This window comes from Typopeltis vanoorti, chromosome 18 (assembly GCF_054136105.1).
Source record: "Typopeltis vanoorti isolate ZY-2024b chromosome 18, IOZ_Tvanoo_1.0, whole genome shotgun sequence".
NCBI lineage: Eukaryota > Metazoa > Arthropoda > Arachnida > Uropygi > Thelyphonidae > Typopeltis > Typopeltis vanoorti.
The window spans coordinates 40,269,914-40,292,363 of record NC_143566.1 but is presented as its reverse complement, the minus strand read 5'-3'; the positions used below and the strand labels follow the sequence as shown (position 1 = coordinate 40,292,363).

The 22,450-nt window shown below is 33.9% G+C and overlaps 1 protein-coding gene across 3 annotated transcripts in view; it reads right to left on the bottom strand.

Annotated features, from left to right (window-relative positions):
- LOC150096609 (retinoblastoma-like protein 1) overlaps nt 1-22,450 on the bottom strand; it is a 488,590-nt gene that overhangs the window by 293,476 nt on the left and 172,664 nt on the right. For all 3 annotated transcript variants that reach the window (XM_090408756.1, XM_090408757.1, XM_090408758.1), the window contains exon 9: nt 12,942-13,111. In XM_090408756.1, the coding sequence (XP_090264882.1) occupies nt 12,942-13,111 (170 nt within the window). The remainder of the gene's footprint in view (nt 1-12,941; nt 13,112-22,450) is intronic.

Sequence of the window (22,450 nt, the reverse complement as noted above, 5' to 3'; positions counted from 1 at the left end):
AATTTTATCCTGCTCAAGACTAAATAGTGATCACTTCCAATTTCAAATCCTCTGTACACTCTGGTGTCCTGCACCAGGGAGAAAACATCATTATCAACAATAACACAGTCAATGAGACTTTTCTTATTCATTGCCTCTTCTCTTCATGTGAAGTTGTGCATATTTTTATGTTGGAACATGGTGTTAGTAATAACCAGTCTAAATCCTGAGCAGAAATCCAACAGGTATTTGCCATTATTAGCTTTGCTCTTTTCTTCAAATTTTCCCAAAATATTTTTGTATGTCTGACAATCATTTCCTACTCTGTTATTTAGATCCCCAACAAGGACCAACTTTTCATTTTTAATTGTGTCAGTTGCTTTCTCAAAAGCATCAAAAATTCCACATTAGGTCAGAAGACTGGACATTAGGTCAGAAGCCCTGGTGGACGGTTCTCCGCATTTGTGGTCATCAATCTACACCATTAAGTTTTCCCATTTTGACAACAAGATGGTCATGTTTATAGATGACTGTAGCACTTTTCACTTCACTAAGAACTTTTACTTTAAAGAATTGTAACAACAGTAGTGAAAGGTAAATTTAGCCTGCATTTATCTCAGTGTTCAATAAATCTTTCATCACTTAATTTTAAACTTAGTATACAAAGTAATCAGCTTGTGCATCTTCTTTTAACTGTATTTTGAATTTTATTTGCCATTATTAACTACAGTAAAATAAAATTATAAATAGTTTATGATTCACAGCCAAACACCAAAACATGGAAAGATGTAGTGAGCAATGATGTAAATAGTAAAAAGTTCATGACTACTGCAGATCAGTTGATTTACAGCAGTGTCATGTTGCTAAAACTATCACATGAGCAAATGAGGCTTCTTTAAATAATGGGCATTGGTCATAACTGAAAAGCACAGTACAAGTGGATTGTCATAAAGTGAAGCATCTTTAGGTGGAGTATTGCTGTACATCTATGGTCTTGTCACTATTTGTTTATATTTATTGATAAAGGACTCATGTCAAAATGTTCACTTTAGCAATTTAAAAACCTGACAGGAAAATAAATATTAAATATCCAATTACATTTTATGGACTGAAAAATTGTATCCATATTTATAAAAATAAATGTCTCATTTTGATCACCATGTTGCTTGGCAGCAAAAACCCATTTATGCTAAGATGATTTCTGAATGGGAAGTTTTGATATTCACTGACAGCAGTAGTTGATGGAAAACAATACTGTTTATAAGGAGTCCTTCCCCCAAAGGGGAGGGGGTAGAAATACAGTAAAATGGTATTTCTACAATGAAATACAGTGACATTTTTAAGGTCAACTAGAGGATAAAGTCATTAGGAGAGAAGCAAATAACTTTTCAGCAAACAGTAATAAGAGATGAATATCTTTTTAAAACACAATAAGTTGAATGTGCATAAAACTGTCCAGAAATGGGATTCTACAATTTTCCTGATGTCTTTTTTTTTAAATAGTCAACTTTAAAATGTTTTCAATAAGGAAGATGAACTTCATGTTTAATGATAGTAAAAGAATTTTCAGAACAAAAAAATAACTTGAAAATTCTCTTAGTGCTATGTTTCCTAGGAAAGAAATGCTTCAAAATGTTTCTTCTAGACTCGGGTATCGTGGTGCATTGTATGAATTTATTTGAAGCAAGAAACAAGTCTAAGACATGTAATTAAACTGAAATTAACCCATGAACGAGAAGCAAAAAAACAAGTGTTCACTTTTTTTTTCCCCTCTCTCTCTTTTCAAATCCTGTCATTTTAAGAAGGAAACTAGAAGCAATTTTGTAAGATGTTTACAGTTGTATATTCTGCTGTGAAATTTGTAGGCCTTTTAGATAATTAGTTTATAAGAATGAATTTTAAAAAGCTCTGGTCAGACACATTTTACACACAGTTACATTAATATTTTTTTAATATTAGTAGAATTTATTTTGTCTCTCAAAGAATCTCAAGCTTTATCCCAGTAGCAAGACCACTAAGCATTAATATCATGGAAAAAAGGATAAACAAAAATGACAAATACACATGATACAATGTTTTATTAACTGGTGGGTGGAAAAGGGATACTAAGTACAGAACAAATAACTGGTATAGACAGCAGGATGGTTCAATATTTAGGGCCCCTTTATTTTGTAGAAAAAACTGAGTGAGATAAATTAAGATTTTTTTTTGTTGTTGTTGTTTAGTTATATCTACTGAACAAGATGACAGTATGTATGTGTCAGGAAATGTGTTTTCAAAACATGTTAACTCAGCACATAATCTATAGAATTTCAGTGACGAATGTAATGAAAAAGTCGAATAGGTATGAAAATGGTCATATTTTCAAATGATGTTTGTCATAAAAATTAAAGGTTCAATGCAAAGCAAAAAAATTTACACTTCCAGAAGGCTAGAACAAGCTGACTTATTCACAGATTAAAAAGTATTAATTTAAAACTTTTCTTAAAAGTCTGAGCATGGGTCAATTCTTGAAAGTGTATTCTTATATGAAATTGTATTGTACTCTAAATGAAATTTTTTTTCAACTTTTATAAAATGCCAATGTTAATTAGAAAATAAATTTTAGTCTTACACCAATAAATACCCTAATATTTATTGGAATAAGCAAAGGTTGGTCGATTGGTAGAACCTCTGCTACTAATGGCTCCGCAAAAAAGTTAAGCAAGTTTGAGTGCGGTTAGTAGTTGGAAGGGGTTCAATCGTTCGTTGCTGTTGGCACACTCTCCCTCGATGAGTCTTTAGACTCCCTGGAGGTGTTAAATAATAATAACAATAATTTATTTCTAATACGTAATTCTTATTCTAATACATTTTAGTCTTATTCCAATGAATGTTGTGTCCAGCAGACATGGCATGAGTGGAAAAATTGGACATAATCATGAAGCTGGATGTAATCCTGTTATTCTTCTACATGTATTTGAGCAAACAATACTGTCTTTCTCCATAACAGGAAGATTCATGAGCAAGGAATTCTGTAAACTTCTGGATAGAGAAGGGAATCTTTATCCTGTTGAAAGCAAAAATAAATTTGCTTTGTGAACCAGAAGAAAGAAGCTTCTAGGTTAAACTGACAATAGACATCTGGCATGCTTTTCAGATACACCTTGGACATACAGAATAGAAACAATAGAAACTTTCTCTGAAGAATCACTGAAAAATTATTCATCATTTTATTGATGATGATGTAACCACTGAAGATTAAAGTAGCTCCAATAAAAGATGGTTCTGTTTTGAACAGAGAATCAGTGGAGAATAAGCAGTGTATACGATGCACATAAGTTCTGATAATGTCTGAATTCTAGCAGAATTCAGGTATTATCTAAACTTTCTATATGAAAAGAAACAGTATTAAAAGTGACATTTCACCTCTGAGTAGAAATCAGAGGTGAAATGTCACTCAAATGTTATTCAAGTAAAAATGAAAGTTTGAAAAAAAAAAAAAAAGAACAAACCTTGGAGATTCAGTGGCAAACTCTAAAGAAAGCATTAATTGTTTTTAGTCAAATAGGGATGTGGTGAGATTGTCGACAAGGATAGAAAAATCAGAACCCACGATGGACTCTGGAAGTAAAGAGGCAGCAAAGGAAAAGAAGAAAAGAAAATATCAAAGTTCCTGGCAAGTAAGCCAGCTTGTGCTCTTAGAGAATACAGAGAAAAATGTAAGAAAGTGAAGCACTGTGTAAATCTAGCTAAACAAAACTCGTGCAAAATTTTTAGTAATACCATATAAAATATATATCAGGATGGTGAAATATTCTGGAGGTTAGTGAAAAAAATTCAGAAATGGAGGAAAGAGTACAAAGATGATACAGGTGACATGGAAACTATTGATATTCTACACATCTGGAGTAATTATTTTGAAAGATTGCTAAATGAAACAAGCAGTGACACAATGGTGGTAGAAAAGACTCAACAGGAAAGCAATCAGGACTATATTGTATATCAAAACTAGAAATAGAAAAAGGCATCAAAAAGTTGAAATGTGGAAAGGTAGCTGGAGTAGATGATATTCGACCATGCTGAAATATGGAGATAAAAAAAGTGCCTACACTACACAATTCAGAAGGCATAATCAGAGGCCAAATTCCAGATGATTGGAATAGAGCTTTCATAATTTAGGCTGCAAAAGGGAAATAATGTAAGAATTGCAAAGAAATTAGCTTAATGAGCATTCCTAGTGAGATTTATAGAAGTCTACTTCATAAAAGGCTAAGAAAAGTTGAAGAGAAACTGAGAACAAGCTGGGTTCAAGGTCAACGGAGGTTGTACTTAGATTTTCACTTTTAGACAAATAGTTGAGAAATCCTGAAGTTCTGTGGATCTTGAGAAGGCATCTGACAAGATGTCAAGGGAAAATCTGTGTGAAATGTTAGTTATATGGATAAATGGGACAATATATCAGCCAATATATAGTCTATATTTAGATTTTAAGTTAGCAAATTAGAAATGAAGGGGATACAGGAAGATTGTTGGATGTTAGTTCAGGTGCAAGACGAAGGTGTAAAATCACACAAAAATGATAACACCCAGCAGTGAATAACAGCGTGATAAATAACTTACAAATTGCAGAGAAATGAGCTCAATATCTAATACATGTAGCTTAAAACTTTTACAAAATAGCTGCTAAATGAAACCTTGGATGTAAGGCAATACCATAGTACCAGTTCTTTGTTCCTGTATTTGATTGTAATAAGGTACAAATACATCTGATCTGGGTACGCCTGAATCGAATTTCATAAATTTGTTAGGAATCCTATAACATTACTCCAAGCACTCCAATAAATAAGGTAGAACAAAGTAAATATTTTGCAAATCTGATATTCTTTAGGGTTCCATAAAGTGCTTTGGTAGCAAATAAAATGTAAAAAAAGTTATGAAGAAAGAAAGAGGAACCTATGAGACTAGAAAAATCAGCTTATAAAAAGTGCTCAATAATGCAACCTTTAAGACAGTATCTTGCAGAAATAAATATTGGAGCCCGACTGATGCCTTGTTATTAGACAACATTTATTAAAATGAAACTATTGACATAAAATAATATACCGATTACTTAAAACAAGAAAGACTGCAGTTGTCTGAAATTATGGATGAAGTAACTAAGGCTTACCCAGATCAAATTGTCTGTTAATTATGTGTGTATACATCAAGCTGGCTGTTTTGTTGAATGAAAAACCAGAGTATCTGGGAGGAAAAGAAAGAAAATCTCATTGCCAACAGTATTCAGTATTGCCAGGTATTCTCCTAAGTATTAAATCGGATTAGGATTGCTTAGTTTCAGCAATCAGACAAGAACTGGTGCTTTCAACTGATCTGGATAATGACAAAGAAAAATACCATGTAATGTGCTACCCAGACATGAATTGAAGAGAACGTATAGAAATAAAGTATTTCTAGTGTAAGATGTGGCGGAAGCAAGGACAGAGTTTCTAATGAGAAATTTAAAGTTTTCAAAAACTCATTAGAAACTCTGTCCTTGCCTGCAAAAACTGAATTATTTTCCCTAAGGGAACATTTCAGCTAATGCCATCAACCATTCTGAACTTTGGATTTCGTTTTGAGATTTTCTAGTGTTCAAAAATACTGGTTCTACTATTCCAACTTCACAGATCAAGCAAGCTGAGAATATGAGAGATTTGCTATCACCAATGACTTACTGTTAAATTGTTTACATGACCACCAGATAACCCTAAATCACTCTGAACACGAAATCTCTTCTTCACTAGAGATTTTTACATCATGGATGTTGTTTGCTTGACAATTCAGATCACAATATGTTGTTGACTTCTCCCATGGAAAATATTTGCACAGTCACTCTCATTCATGTGATGTCAGCATTTAAAGAATTCCAATGAGATTTTGACTTGGATTATTTTTTTCAGTCTTTTACAGTGAACACTGCAGCAATTTATATTGCATAGAATCATTTATTTCCCCATTCCACATTTTTTTCATTCCTTATTTAAAGTTATCCAGAAAATGGACCAAGGCTGTATAGAAAGAACCAGGTATATCTCAATGGCCTTTCATCTAAATCTGTCTTCATTTTCTGTTCATACTAAAGCCCAAAATAAGTGCATGCAAACTATCAACACATGTGAAAATGATTTTGAAAGGGATAAAATCAGCCATGATGCTTTTTGTTTTTGGCAAGGTTATTAACCATAACTTTTTTTTGTGATGTTCCAATACTCATGCCTGTTAACATCACTTTTTATTCTCATATTTTGCTCTAATATCTATCTTGCAGACTGGAAATTAACCCATAGTTATTCAATCCATTCCAAAGGCACCCAACAAGAAATCATCAATCTCACACACTTTAGTTTTTTTTAGGAAGATTGGCCAGTGTAGCCCTGGAAATGGAGTTTGCATTCTCAGTGCTAGACTGCACAAAGAAAGACCATTTTAAGTTTGATTCTAGTCGGCAATTATAGAAACCTCAATCTTTCTGTGACTGGTTCCCTAGTTAGTCAATCTCTGGTATAGACAAGTTGAGCTTTTCATCTCAAATTCAAGAAAGTCGACGGTAGAACTCTCACCCTTTCAGACAATATATAGTGGCGGGGATCACAAGATGGTAGCAGTTGTTTGCTGTAGTCTCCTTCCCAGATGCCAATTAAAAATCACTGATAGTCAAGCTGTCCGTAATTGGCTCATGAAGAGATTGGATGCGCATTGCTGGAAGTTAGTGCTAAATGGTCTCACCTACTGCCTTTGGGAAATAAAAGGCATTAGCAGTTTTTATTTATTTATTTTAGTTCTTTCTACGATGAAGAAAAATTAACACATATGCTACTCAATAACTCAACCAATAAAAGATGGTAGCAGATATGGATTCGGCCACAGCTGATCGACAACAGACCTTCAACCCCAAGTTGCCCACCTGTGCATAAAGGGCACCACAGAAAAGTTTGAGGAATGTAACGGTTGTTCACATAACTACAATATTTTATCATATCGGCACAAAGATCTATTTAATAAGTTCGAATCAATTGGTCTCTTTTCACTTCTATGATTAGGTTGCTAGTTTTATTTGGACATTATTATGTGTGATGGCAGATGGGGCTTTATTCTCAAACTTTGCAACCAATGCTGGTGTTCCAGTAGCTTCAGTTCTTTCACCTGATCTCTTCCTTCATCAAACACTTTCTCCAGTTAACTACATTTAATACATAGTTTCTGGTAAACATATATGATACATTCCTTTTTCTTATGTGGAAAATCTTGCACTAACAAATTAAACTTCAAGAATATTAACATATACAATTCAAATATGCAAACCATTAATAAATGGGGTGATAATAAATGTTACTTTCAATGCTAGGAAGACTCAATCTTGTTTTGTTTCTCAAGTATAAAAAACCTCTTAGACAAGATTTCTCTTCTTGAAATTACTCTAATCTTTAATCTTTCACTTGACAAATTACATATACCGCCTTCTCAACAATTCACTTTCGTTCACAATGAGGCTGCGTCTGCTACCTGCACATTCTACAAATATTTCATACACTGTTCAGATCTGGTATCAATAATTCACCTCTTCTAAATCTCAAAATACATGTAGCTATTCAATATCCCATCAAAGTTAATTTCCACACCCAGAACAATTTTTTTTCTCCCTCCTCGTTTATTTTCCTCTTACTGTTGCATTTTTGGAACTGTCTTCTCTCATTTCCTAAAGAGTAGTTGCAACTTACCAGCTTGAAATCCAACATTAACAAGTTTCTTCTTTCTCTTTACTTTCTTCTCACTTATAGTATCAATGTACTATAAGTTGAATAACCTCTGACGGGAAGGTTATAAAAATAAATAAACAAATTAGCTGTAGAGTAATGAATGAGGATTTAAAAAGGACACTCACATTTGTGGCAGCTACTACAATGGAAGCATTCCATGTGATTTCATTTTATTCTGTGATTAACAGATTAGGCATGGCTGCCAAGAATATTTATAAGGAAATAAATGTAAGCGATGGTAGGGAAATTAGCAAAATTCAGATGACTGGAATAAGATAATACAAGAAATACAACATAAGCAGAAAGAGAATTTAAAATGTTTTAAAAAATGAAGCAAAAGATGAACAGTGGATGAAATCAGTGGCAGCTCGTGGCTTGAAATCGTGGGGGTGCTGCAATTTGAAATATACATATGCACTGTAAGTGCAGTGTATACATGTTTGGATAAAATATCAAAATTATGGTAAAATTTAAAAAAAAAATGAAACATGAAACAATATTGTTTATTATCGATAAAATTATACAATTTAGTATAATTCAAAATTACTTAAAAATAAAATATATTCTTGTTTTGTTTCATGAAAAAATATTGTTTATTATCGATAAAATTATATAGTTTAGTATAATTCAAAATTACTTAAAAATAAAATTCATTATCATAACCCCAATAATGTTCTAAAATAAAAACTATAACAAATTTTATGTCTTTAATTGTAAAGTCCAAATATTTAAAGAGACGGAGTAAACACGATAAGCACTATGAACACTCTACTACTGGTGAAAACTGCATATAAACAACAGTGGAACTGCACGACAGACAGTGACGCATCAGGCTAATAGCTCTTATCTCACTATGACATGCATATGCTTGCGAGCATAGCAATATGACACTGTGGTAAACACAGTGCTGCTAGCGTCTTTCGCCCTCCTAAGTGCTACAAGATGGAGTTATTATTTTTTATACAAAATAAGAGAATTGTATAGGATTGTTGATGATAAAATTAAATATTACAAGCAAATATAAATAAATTTATGTAAATATATTAATAAGTATATTTATATATTGAGAAAAACTGGGGGTGCTGCAGTTCTGCAGTACCTATGCATGAGCCGCCCCTGGATGAAATAATATATTCTATTATTCTATTCAAAATATATGAGGTGAAAAACTAATGATATTAATCAACAGAAAAAAATAACAATTATATATTTGGTTTAATCCTTTAAGCAAACAAAGTTTGCACCTGAAGTAATTTCGGGACTGGGGCAACTCGTGGCAAAGGTGGTATAAATTATCATCACTTGTGTTAGTATCCCATAATGCAAAGCACATCTTGCTATGCATTAAGGGAAGGGTCACTACCCAGACCAGTTTTGACCTTTATTGAGGTCTCATCAGTGGGAGCCAGACCCAGAGGTGGTGATACTAAGATGGAAGTAATGGAGAAGTCATATTTCCATATACAAGTTGCCAAAAGGTGTGACACCTTATAATTAAAATTCTCTGGATTAGAGATAAGTTGATGGAAGTTTTTTCACTTGGCTATGCTACCAATTATATATTTGGTTTAATCCTTTATCCAAGTGTAAGCAAACAAAGTTTGTGCCTGAAGTATTTTCAGGACTTGGGCAACTTGTGGCAAAGGTGGTATAACTTCTCATCACTTGCCTTAGTATCCCATAATGCAAAGCACAATAAAGGTCGAAACTGGTCTGGGTAGTGACCCTTCTCTTAATGCATAGCATCTTACATGTCCACAAGGAGATATGCTTTGCATTATGGGATAATAAGGCAAGTGATGAGAAGTTATACCACCTTTACCACGAGTTGCCCGTCCTGAAAATACTTCAAGCGCAAACTTTGTTTGCTTACACTTGGATAAAGGATTAAACCAAATATATAATTGGTAGCATAGCCAAGTAAAAAAACTTCCAGCAACTTATCTCTAATCCAGAGAATTTTAATGATAAGGTGCAACACCTTTCGGCAACTCGTATAGAAATATGACTTCTCCATTACTTCCATCTTAGTATCACCACCTCTGGGTCTGGCTCTCACTGATGAGACCTCAATAAAGGCCAAAACCAGTCTGGGTAGTGACCCTTCCCTTAATGTGTAGAATCATACATGTCTGCAAGGAGATGTGTTTTGCATTATGGGATACTAAGGCAAATGATGAGAATTTATACCACCTTTGCCACGAGTTGCCCCAGCCCTGAAAATACTTCAGCCGCAAACTTTGTTTGATTACACTTGGATAAAGGATTAAACCAAATATATAATTGGTAGCATAGCCAAGTGAAAAAACTTCCATGAAAAAATAGCACACTTCTTTACAAATGGAGCTATAACATGACACACACACACACACACACACACACACACACACACACACACACACACAAGTAATTGTATCAGTCAAGAAATGAACTGTGAGAAATATGAACTCATAAATTAAGAGCTTTTCTTAATCCCAAGGGTGGTAAATTAGCCTAATATTTAACATTCATTATAAAAGAAAAATATAAACAAGGTTATCTGTACAAATTACAGACAATTACTTTGATCTGACTTGCAGTAGTTTGTAATAAATATGTCTACTATAGTGAACTGGCTTTGGATAAGAAAATTTACAGTAAAACCATTAAATTTAAATTCAAATAAAACTAAAACTGTGAAAGTTAAAAAGGAAAGTGTACGGTCCTTTTTAACTGATATTTAAAAAAAAATCCAACAAATTCAAAATTGAATTTGTTGGATTCCAACTATAAATTCCAACTAAAGACTCATATTGCAAAAGGCCTACTAATGATTTTAATCTAATCTGCAATTATAACTGGTTATAAAACATAAAATCACAACATATGCATATTATATATATATGTGCATACTCAAGCAGCCAAAGTGGCAATTTCAGCTAGCTGCAACTCTAAAATTTCAGTTTTAATTTACTAAACCATGAGAATGGTAAAGATAACAGATTGGTTTGGAGGAAAATTGTTGATAGGAAGTTAGTAATGATATATGTTCTTCACGTAGTATTATCATAATATCCTGTACACCTGCTGAGGGAATATGTCAGGAATTTGATGATGAGAATGGTAAAGAACATTAGTAAGTCAATTTCTCATATAAAACTAGACAGAACTAGAAATAGATAATTGCTCTCTTTTGCTGAGAATATGAGCCTAAGAAGTGCACATTTATCGGAAAATATCACAAATATCTAGATAAAGCCTGAACATCCCATTAGTATGTCTATTTCTGTAATGCGATAAAGCAATAAGTCATTACTATAAAAATTTCATATTAATCCACAGTAGACTGTAGTCTATACCAAATGGACAAGTTTAAGAAAGAAAAAAGAAAATCTGCTACCACTCTTTATTAATAACTGGAAGTCCTTTGAAAATGCTAAAGACTGTTAGAGTACAGTAAAAGATAGAATGAAAGTACAGGTATGGCAAGTCTGCAGTTGGACTGTGAATGGATTTTGAACAGCTGCTGTTTGTGTTATTATAGGCTTAGTGGGTGGAAGAGGAACTATGGGAATGCCAGTATACCAACCTGTCTATGGAGCAGATAGAGTTATGAGATCAGTCAATTAGATGAAATTTCCTCTTATAAACAATGAAGATTTTTTTGGTGTACAACTCCAGCTGTGAAAAAGGATTTGTGTGCATTTATGGACAGAGCATACATTTTGACATTGATAAAACTTTAAAGAATCCAAACACTGCTTTTTCCAATATTTATAAACATTTCATTGCCAATTTTCTTCTTATACTGCCACCATTCCTCAATCTTTGGAAGTTGTCAATAAAGAACACAATGTGATTGAAAGAAGCAACATATTAATTAAAAGGTATTGTCTTCATAATCATATTTATGAATCAACTGGTAAATTTTTTGGGAAAGTGTAGTAAGGAATAATAATCCTGTACACAGGAAATATGCATATGACAATATCTTTTGGCCAGCTCATGGTAAATAATAAACGTGTTTTCAATAATAGAAAATGGATACTTTTAAGCAAGAAGAATAATGAACTAATCAAGTTTTTTTACTGAAAGGAGAAAAAAAAACATGCAACTTTCAACTGTGAGTTGGTTTCCAATTATGTGGGAATCTGAAAAGAATTAAAAGGAATTGGTGCTTAGGAGTCAAGTAGACAAATAGGCCTACGATGAATCATGTTATGGCAGACCACGCAACATAATCTGCTACATAGTACTAATGATGAGTTATTAGTCTAAAATGCAAAACTTCTATTAGTTTATTTAAGAGCCTGCTTATTCGTTATAATTCTGAACCTGTTTTTCTTATTACTTGCAACAAATGATGCAAATTCCCTATCTCCCCCATTTCACACACACAGAGAAATTTGAATTGTTGAATAAGCAGTAATGACAAATTCTGTCCCAAAGGAGAGGTTAATTACTGTCAAGTATCCTGAACAATAAATTTTTGCAGTAGTTCAGAAAAAAAGAAAAGATAAAACAAGAACTGCATCCTGGTACAAAATTTCATTCTGCATGAAAGATAATGCATTGCCAAAAGACCACAGTTGGAAATCCCCTCCACACCAACTCCTCCATAATGCATGCAGCACTATCTTATTCTTCAGCTATGATCCTATTCCATCTAGTTGCACTAGTACAGACACATACACATGAAGTTCAGGTGACTTACTAATCTTTCAAAATGGGAAAAATTATCCATAACCTTTTTTTTTTCTCTAAAAAGTGAAATTCTCCAAAAACATCTAAATTTGATAAAACACCAAATTGCACGTAAATAACACCACCCTACCTATTTATTGGAGGACTGAAGTTGCTCAAAAAATTTCAAAGTTTAGTGTCTGGAGTAAGTCAAGATTATACAATGATTAGCACAAGCACAGTAAAAACACTGGTATACTTCTTATGGGTAAGAAGTACAAGTACAGACATATACATGAAGTTCAGGTGACTTACTGATCTTTCAAAATGGAAAAATAATCCATAACCTTTTTTTTTTCTAAAAAGTGGAATTCTCCAAAAACATCTAAATTTGATAAAACACCAAATTGCACGTAAGCTATGCAATCATTTTGTAAATATAGGTTAAACTACATAATCATGGATTACATTAAAGAGTGCTCTGAACAATATTTTAAATGAATAAAATATACATTTTCTTACTTGAAAATTTCAATCAAATTATCACTGGGAGAAGTTTTATAACCTTTCAGGATTGACTGTAAATGAATAACACTTTGAGTGGCAGTTGAAACAGGAGTTACATAAGCAGCTTCCTTATCCTTGAGATATTTTCTTCCAGTCAACGGAGTGGCTGGTGCAAGAGACTTTGTCTATAAAAAGTAGTTGCATTAATCAAGGCAAAAGGATAAACTATTCTACAAACTCATCAACAATCTTCACTGGGAAAAATGTGTAATGTTAATTTCAATTAAATCAAAAGCTGAAAAGACATTAGTGGGAGAGGTTGTTATAATCACTAGAACAATAAGATAGATTATTAAATAATTACTCAATCATTTAATAATTAAGAAATTCACGCAATTTACATTCGTGCAAGTTTTTCCTTGATACGGAACCAACTTCGGGCGACTAAAAAAGATTTAGCATCTAATATTAATTCTATTTTGGATCTTGAAAGAAAAATTTCAGCTGTCCTGGATGACGAATTACTGGATATAGTTCTTCGGGTGTCTAAACAATCTTTAGCCCATTCCAATGAAAAACATTCTTGCAAACTTATGCAAAAATATGAATCATTATACCACAAACAAAAGAAAAATGTTATCTCTGACAACACTCCTACGAATAAATGGATTGGTAATATTTCTGGACACCCATTATCTGACGCTGAAACTAGTGCATTAGCTAAAGGCCTTGATTTTGCTGTAATACAGCGCATTCCATATCTTGATTTTTTGCATAATATCGAACATAATCTGTCAGGACTTTCTAGTGAAGATGATAATAAACTACGATTTGAAGTTGCAGCTTCTCTTTTTAAAAGCAAGTTACCACCATGTAATTTATCGAGTGCTGAAATCCATGGACTGACTTCATTAAGAAAAAATAATGAAATATCTATTTCAAAAGCCGATAAAGGAAAAGCTGTTGTGATCATGGATAAGACTAACTGAGAGAAAATTAACCAGCCTTTAACACGATACCTCCACCTATCAAGAAATCAATCATAATCCTACAAATTTGCAAATTAAACAATTAAATAAGTTGCTTGATGAAGTTATCAGTTGGGATCAAAACTTTCGTGGATAAACTGCGCACTTATTTTGGAAGAACTCCTCGCTTATATTGCCTCCAAAAAAAATCCATAAAGAAGGCTATCCAGTAAGACCCATCGTGAATTGTATTAACTCTCCCACTTATTGAACTGCTGAAATTTTGTCACATTCATTAACTGCCCTTACTGGACATTCTAGATCTTTCATCAAAAATTTGACACATTTTCTCGAAAAAATCAAGGATGTTCAAATCAAAGAGTCTCACTTATTATAGTCAGTTTTGATATTGTTTCCCTTTTTACCAATATTCCATTAGTGGACAGTGTCAACTTACTATATAATGATTACCCTCTGGACATTGCAAAGACTTTTGAATTCGTTACACATTCAGGTTATTTCAGCTGGAAAAACAAGATCTACAAACAAGTTTAAGGTACTGCCATGGGTAGCCCCTCTGTCTCCACCTTTGGCAAACTATTTTTTGAAACATCTGGAAGACACAATGTTTTCATCCATTCATCCCCAACCCTCTTTTTTCGTTATGTCGATGATGTTTTTGCTATTTGGCCACATGCTGAAGAGGAACTTACCACATTTCTACAACAGATAAATAGCCTTCACCCACGCATTCAGTTCACCATGGAAAAAGAATAGGCTGGTAGTTTACCATTCTTGGACATCCTCCTTACAAGCACATCCTATGGTACTTTGTCTGCAAGTGTCTATCGAAAACCTACTTTTACTGGCAGATACATTCATCAAAATTCTGCTCATCACACCTCTCAAAAAATTGGCATTATCAAATCTTTAATTAACAGAGCACATAAAGTGTGCTCCTCTCCATCAAGCTTACAACAAGAACTTTTCACTATAAAAAAGTTAATGGAATCTAATGGTTACAAACCTAATCAGATCCAACAGTTAATTGACTCCTATGTTAAAACACCTCAGGATTCTTCAACAGACCGCAGAGTTCCAATCTCTTACATTTCAGGCATCTCAGAACCTACAGGCAGAATTTTGAAGAAGTATCATCTTGTTCCCACATATTTTCCTATCAACAAAATTTCTCACTTGTTGCCATCTAGAAAAGACAAACTGTCACTTCTATCATTGGCTGGTATTTACAAGGTACCATGTGAATACAATTTATCCTATTCTGGACAAAGAGGCCGTTCTGTGGGAAAAAAAATGAAAGAACATCAATATTATATCGAATACATGAAAACTCATAAGTCTGGTCTAGCACAACATAGCATTGACACTGATCATAATACCCAGGGGATAATGCTTGTCTTCTCCACAGATGCAGGTTTAAACATGAATGCCTTTTTAAAGAAAATTGCAAATCCATCTTACATCGGCCAAATTTAAATCAAAATGACTCTCTCTCCCCCCCAAAAGTTTGGGAGACTCTTATTTTATGCAACCATCAATGAAATAATTATCTTTAAAGAATTATTTAATAATATTTTAGTAATTAATCTTCTGGTATGTGGCAACAATTTATTTGGTGATCCACTGACTGTTCTATAATTTGTATTCCATTCATTTAACTGTTTGTTCTACACCGAGGTTGTTATTTTCAGTACGAAATATTTGTACCTTTATTTATTTAATTAAAGCTATTACTGTGGTCTATACATGTTCCATTATTAATTATTATGCCACAGGTACCTCTAAAGATTCGACACAAACATATCATTGCAGAAAAATTAGGTTTGAAGACTATTCTACAAGAACCAAACCTTGAAGACTGAGCACCAGACCCCAAAGAAAACATGAATTGATTCAGCCAGAGAAACATGCAGTGAGGTTTTCTGCAAACTCTTGGTAGATTCAAAGTTCATGTGGCAGTTAAGGAAAAGAAGAAAACTTATTGAGAAGTTCCTGCAAATAAGTCAATCTTGTGCTCTGACAGAATACAGGAAAAAATGTAAGCAAGTGATGCACTGTGCAATATAGCTAAACAAGCATCATAGAAAGACTTTAGTCATCATCATCAAATTCCTGCCATGTACCCGCAAGGAGTGTATAGGATATGATAGTACTACATGAAAAAAATTACATCATTACTAACTTCCTATCTACAATTTTCCTCCAAATCAGTCTGTTACATGTCAAGATTCCAACATTATCAGATCTTATATTTCTATCGTCTAAGGCACTTTGTACTGTATCAATCCACCTATATCTTGGTCTTCCTCTGGGTCGTTTTGCTGCCAACCTGGTAGAGAACACTCGTTTTGCAAATCTTTCTTCACCCATTCTGTTTAAGTGACCATACCACCTCAGATTAGCTCTGCTAACGCATTCCTGGATGCTGACAATGTCAAGTTCTTTCCGAATATCCTCGTTTTTAATATGATATTGCCATTGATGCCATTTGTTCACACCTATAATCTTTCTCAGGACTGTCATATCTGCGGTCTCTAGTCTTTGGTCAAGTGTTTTACTTCAGACCCAGCTCTCAGATCCATAAGTTATAACTGGTTTGAACACTGTCTTGTATACAGCTAATTTAGTGTTTTCCAACTAATTTCTCTCTTATTCCATATGAATTTATTCAATTGACTTCCCGCCATACCAGCTTTGCTGATTCTATTGTCTATTTCTATATCCAATTTACTATCTTCACTAAAAATCGTGCCTAAGTAGCTGAAATGTTTTACTTGTTCCACAGATTCTCCATTCACAACACAGTTGACATTTTCAATGATTCTGCCTATTTTCATTGTCTTTGTCTTTTTATTGCTGAGCTTCATACCATATCTATTACAACAGTTATTCAATTTGGTCAGAGAATCTTGCAGACTTGTAGCAGATTTATTTAGAAGTATAACATCATCTGCATAAAGCAAAGAGCTGACATTAACATCTCCAATTTTGATATCATGTTTAATACCACTTTCCTTCATAATGCGATCCATATAGATAATGAATAACAGAGGGGATAATGTACATCCTTGTCTGACACGATTTAACATTAATCCACCTTCCTGTACTTCAATTCTAACTGCTGACTTACAACTCAAATAAAGACTAAGTGTTGCTTGATATAATGCCCCATTGAACACCATATAACTGTAGCATATTGAATAGCTTCTCTCTTGGCACTTTGTCATATGCCTTTTACAAATCGACAAAACTTAAATAGAGATCTTTGTTATATTCCCATTCTTTCTCGACTATTTGTCGTAAAGTAAAGATCTGATCCTGACATTGTGGAAGAAAATCTGGGTGAAGAACAAGCTGGATTCAGGCCAAATAGAGGCTCTATTTGGCCTGAATCCAGCTTGTTCTTCACCCAGCTTTTCTTCCATAATTCTTCTCAATCATTTCTTAAGTATACTTGCATAGATCTTGCTATGAACACTAAGTAGAGAAACCTCTGTAATTCTCACATTGTTTTATTTCCCTTTTTATATATGGGTACCATGAGAGCTCTACTCCAATCATCGGGAATTCATCCCTCTGTCCAGGCTTTCTGAATTATGCAGGTGCAGCCACTGTAAGACTTTTTATACCACCATACTTCAGCATTTCTGGTCGAATATCATCTACTCCTGCTGCTTTTCCACATTTCAAGCCTTTGATGGCTTTTTCTACTTCAAGTATGGATATGTATTCCTGACTGTATGCCTGTCGAGTGTTTTATCACTGCTTGTTTAATTTAACAATTTTTCGAAATAATTACTCCATACTTCAAGGATATCTTTTTCTCCTGTTTTCATGTCACCTTTACCATTTCTAACTCCTTTTACAGCACTCTTTCCTCCATTCCTAAGCTTCAACAACCTCGAGAATATCACAGCACCTTCTTGATATTTATTTTCTATGTTCTTGTCAAAGTCATCCCATGACTTTTATTTAGCTAGTTTTACACAGTGTTTCGCTTTCTTACATTTGTCTCTGTATTCTCTAAGAGCAAAAGCTGACTTATTTGCCAGGAACTTTTTGATATGCTTTCTTCTTTTCCTTCACTGCCTCTTTAACTTCCTGTATCCACCATGGAGTTCTAATTTTTCTATCCTTGCAGACAACTTCACCACATGCCTCTCTAGCTGAATCAATCAGGACTTTCTTCAAGGCATGCCACTGAATCTCCAAGGTGTGATTCCTGTTCTCAAACTCTTTCATTTTTTTCTTCAATAATCTTTATGTATTTTAGTCTACAGTTCACATCTGAGAGCTGCTCAACTTTTATTTGCTTTAAAACTTTCTTACATATTATTCTTTTCAATATGAAATTCGATTTTATTCTGCTCAAGACTGAATAGTGATCACTTACAATTTCAAATCCTCTATACACTCTGGTGTCCTGCACCAGGGAGAAAACATCACTATCAACAATTTTCCTTGCCTCTTCTCTCCGTGTGAATTTGTGCACATTTTTATGTTGGAACATGGTGTTACTAATAATCATGTCCTGAGCAGAAATTCAACAGATATTTGCCATTATTATTAGCTTTGATCTTTTCTCCAAATTTTCCCAAAACATTTTTGTATATCTGACAATCATTTTCCTACTGTGCTATTCAGATCCTCAAAAAGGACCAACTTTTCCTTTTTCATTGTGTCAGTTGCTTTTTCTAAAGCCTCAAAAAATTCCTTCACTTCTACCTCAGTAGAACATTCTGTGGGACCATAGGCACAAATAAGTCTCATTGTCCAATTCCCCATTCTCATATTTGCCCACATCACTCTACTTGAGACTGACTGCCATTCAAGAAGATTAGCCTTGTATTTTGTGTTGAATACTATGGCTACTCCTTTTCCTTGATTGTCATTGCCTGAATATAACATTTTGAATTTATTGCTCAGAAAGAACTCACCAGTTTTTGTCTTTTTTGTTTCAGTCACCCCTATTATGTCGATCTGGTACTTATCTAATTCCCCAGCTAGCTCCATTTCTTTGCTATTCAGGCTTTTTATGTTGATAGTACCGATCTTTAACTCTGGTGATGTTGAGTTGGGGTGTGTTCTCAGATTTGTTTCAGTAGCTGACTTTTTGCTGTTTGCACCTGGTTCCCTGGTGAAAACAACAGGGGCCTTGTTTAAATGGGCGACACCCCAGCCAGCATGAAATTTTGTCATGTTGTACCATCATTTTTTTTATTTTGGTTTAACCAATAAGAATACAATTTGGTCGGCTAAATCCCAAATTGCCAGCCCATCCTCGTTTGTTCAGTATCCAAGTAGATACCCAACAGGGTGCACCACGAGAAGGTGAGGATTGGAAATTAGGTCAGAAGCCCTGGTCGGTTCTCTGCATTCCTTTAAAGGCTATGTGGAGAAAAAGCATGAAGGTGGCAAAATATTCTGGAGGCTACTGAAAAAGTTTAGAAATGGAGGAGGAAAGAGTAGGATAAAATGAATTATAAAGGCGACATGGAGTTCTAATTTTTATTCTACATGTTATTCGAAGTTATTCCACATGTCTCGAATAATTACTTTAAAAGATTGCTAAATTTAATAAAAGTGATGTAACAACAGTCACATGAAAAAGCTATCAAAACTACAAATGTGAAAAGGCAGCTAGAGGAGATGATGTTCAAACAAAAATGCTGAAAAAAACATTGAAATGTTTTACAATTACTGCAGTGCATAATTCAAAAGAACTGTTGAGAGAGCCAAATTCCAGATGATTGAAGCAGAGCTCTCATAACTGAAGCTGCGAAAAAAGGAAACAAAACTGGATATGAGAATTACAGAGGAATTTCCTTAATGAGCGTTCTTGATAAGATTTATGCAGTATACTTGAGAGGAACAAGTTAGGTGTGAGTCAATGGACTTATTAGTATCAGATTTTCACTTTAAGACAAACATTTGAGAAACATGAGAAAAGCTATTCAAAAACTTCAATTATATATGGTGTAAATGTGACAATACAGCAAACAATAAAATCAATATTTGAACTTTAAATCAGCAGTTAGAATTGAAGGTGGTATAGGAAAATGGTCTGATTTTCAGGTGTACACATTATCTCCACTGTTAATCATTTTTATGGATCGACATCATGAAGGAAAGTGGCACTAGACTAGATATCAGAATTGAAGATGCAATCATGGCTTTTTATTTAATGCAGATGATGTTACACTTTAAAATAAATATAGTACATGTCTGCAGGATTCCTTAACTAAACTGAATAAATGCTGTAATAAATTTGGTATGATAATAAAGAATAAAAAAACAGGAACATTGAAAACATCCACTGCATCCTGTATAAAATCTGTAGAACAAGTAAAACATTTCAACTATTTAGGTACAATGTTTACTTAAGGTGGCAAATTAAATATGGAGATAGAAAACAGAATTAGGAAAGCTGATATGGTAGGTCAAATGAATAATTATATAGAGAATAAGAAAAATTAGTCTAAAAACTAATTGTATAGAAGACAGTATTCAAACCAGTTTTAACTTATGGATCTGAGAGCTGGGTTAGAAATGAAACACATGATCAAAAACTGGAGATCACGAATATAAGAGTTCTGTGAAAGATTAGGAGAATGAACAGACAGCATCAGTTGCAGAGTCATATTAAAAATCAGGATGTTAGGAACTTCACATTATCAGCATTCAGGAATGTGTTAATTAGGATGTGCCAAATATATGGTTTTGCTTCAGTATTTGGAAATAATTCACTTAGCTTGCATGAATCCATAAAAAGCCCTGTTGCATTTGCTAAAAGCACTCTGACGTTTTTATTTTAATTTATATTATGCAATCTTAAAATATGAAAAACAGAGTTTTGGCCATGAATAAGTTATTCGCTTACAGTGTTTAAGTGTGTGGGCTTGTTGAAGTTTGTTTATGGAATCGTTATACTTAGAGCTTAATACAGTAACCAGAGAAGGAAAGATGGCAGCAGCTTTGTCTTTGCAGGAATTTAATTTTAATTTCAGTCGTTTTGCAAAATGTGAGATGTGCTACATGTATTCATTCAATTATATACATAAATTATGGATATTTAAGGCAGATGGAAGGAGGATGTGTGCAAAGTGTGAGCTGAATGAGGACTTGAGTGGTAACCGAAAGTAATAGTAGCAAGAATGACACAAGGAGGATGAGTGCTTGACTGATAGAGAAGAGGGATGGGGTAAAAAAGCAACGAAAAAAAAATGGTAAAAAGTTTGGAAAAAAGCAAACAAGCGTTCTGATAAACATAAGTAATGGTAAGAAAGACGAAAGCGATATGAATGTAACGAAAATTGAAAAACACAGTGCAATTAAAGGTAAGGTGACGAGTGGAGTTAATTGCAAACAAGTGTGTATGGCTGGCAACAAACTTGAGTGTGAATGAAAGCGAAAATGTGAAGTAAGATTTGAAAGTTGAGTTGGTTAAGATGAGGCAAGAGGTGAAATGGATGCAGAGTGAAGTTAAGAGAAAAGAATTCAAGATATGTATGGAAGAGTGAAAACGATAAAAACAATAATATCAGCATGAAAGAAGTAAGCAAAAGAGTTGGTAGTGGTAATAGGGACAAATGATTTGACTGGATAACAGGAGGTTGTTGAGATGGATAAAAGATAGTAGTGTGATAGAAAAAGTAGTCAGTGTGTTACCCAGGTATAATATAACAGCGATGAAATAATGTGGAGAGCAAAGATTGTGAATGATATGTTATCAGAAATGTGTGAGAAGAAAGGAGGGCAATTTGTTAATGTGTGGAATGAGTTTGAACGATGAACTGAACTGTATAAGAGTGAGGGACTGCATTTGAATGGTTTTGGTGTGAGTCACTTGGAAAGACCACTGCTGGAACTTAGAAATGAGTGCAGAGAGTGCATGCTACTCAATTCTTCATTCACTTTATGAATGAAGAAGTGAGTAACATGAGTATAGAGAATGAGAGAACAAGTGTGCAAGACAAACACAGAAACAGGGTGGCTCAGGGTGAACAGGGGAACACAGCATAAGAAAGGTTTATGTTCACATCCTTGATGTACACAAAAAGGGAAGGGGATGACCTGGGATCAAGGTCAAAGAGTTGGATTTGAAGAAGGTTCTAAGATGAATAAGGAGAAAAAATAGCTCAAGTTAAGAATTAAGAATGGAGAAGTGAAATATAATAAGTGGTATCAGTGGAACTTGCTATGTTTGTACAAAAATGCTAGAAGTGTAAGAAACAAGGCAAATGAAATGGTTGCATTAATTGAGTCTGTTCACCCAAGAATTGTTGGAATAAGTGAGACATAGTTAGATGATGATGATAGCCTGAAAGGAATAGAGATGGAATGGAAGGGGTATGATGTGTTTCATGAAGATAGAAAGGGTAAAAAGGAAGGAGGAGTGCTATTGATGATAGATGGAGTTATGCCCATAGAAGGTAGAGATGCAAGAGGGAAATAGTACCAGTAGTTTTGAGATATTATGGTGTTAAATAGAGACGAAAAGAATGAAATACTTAGTTGGATGTTGTTATAGACCTG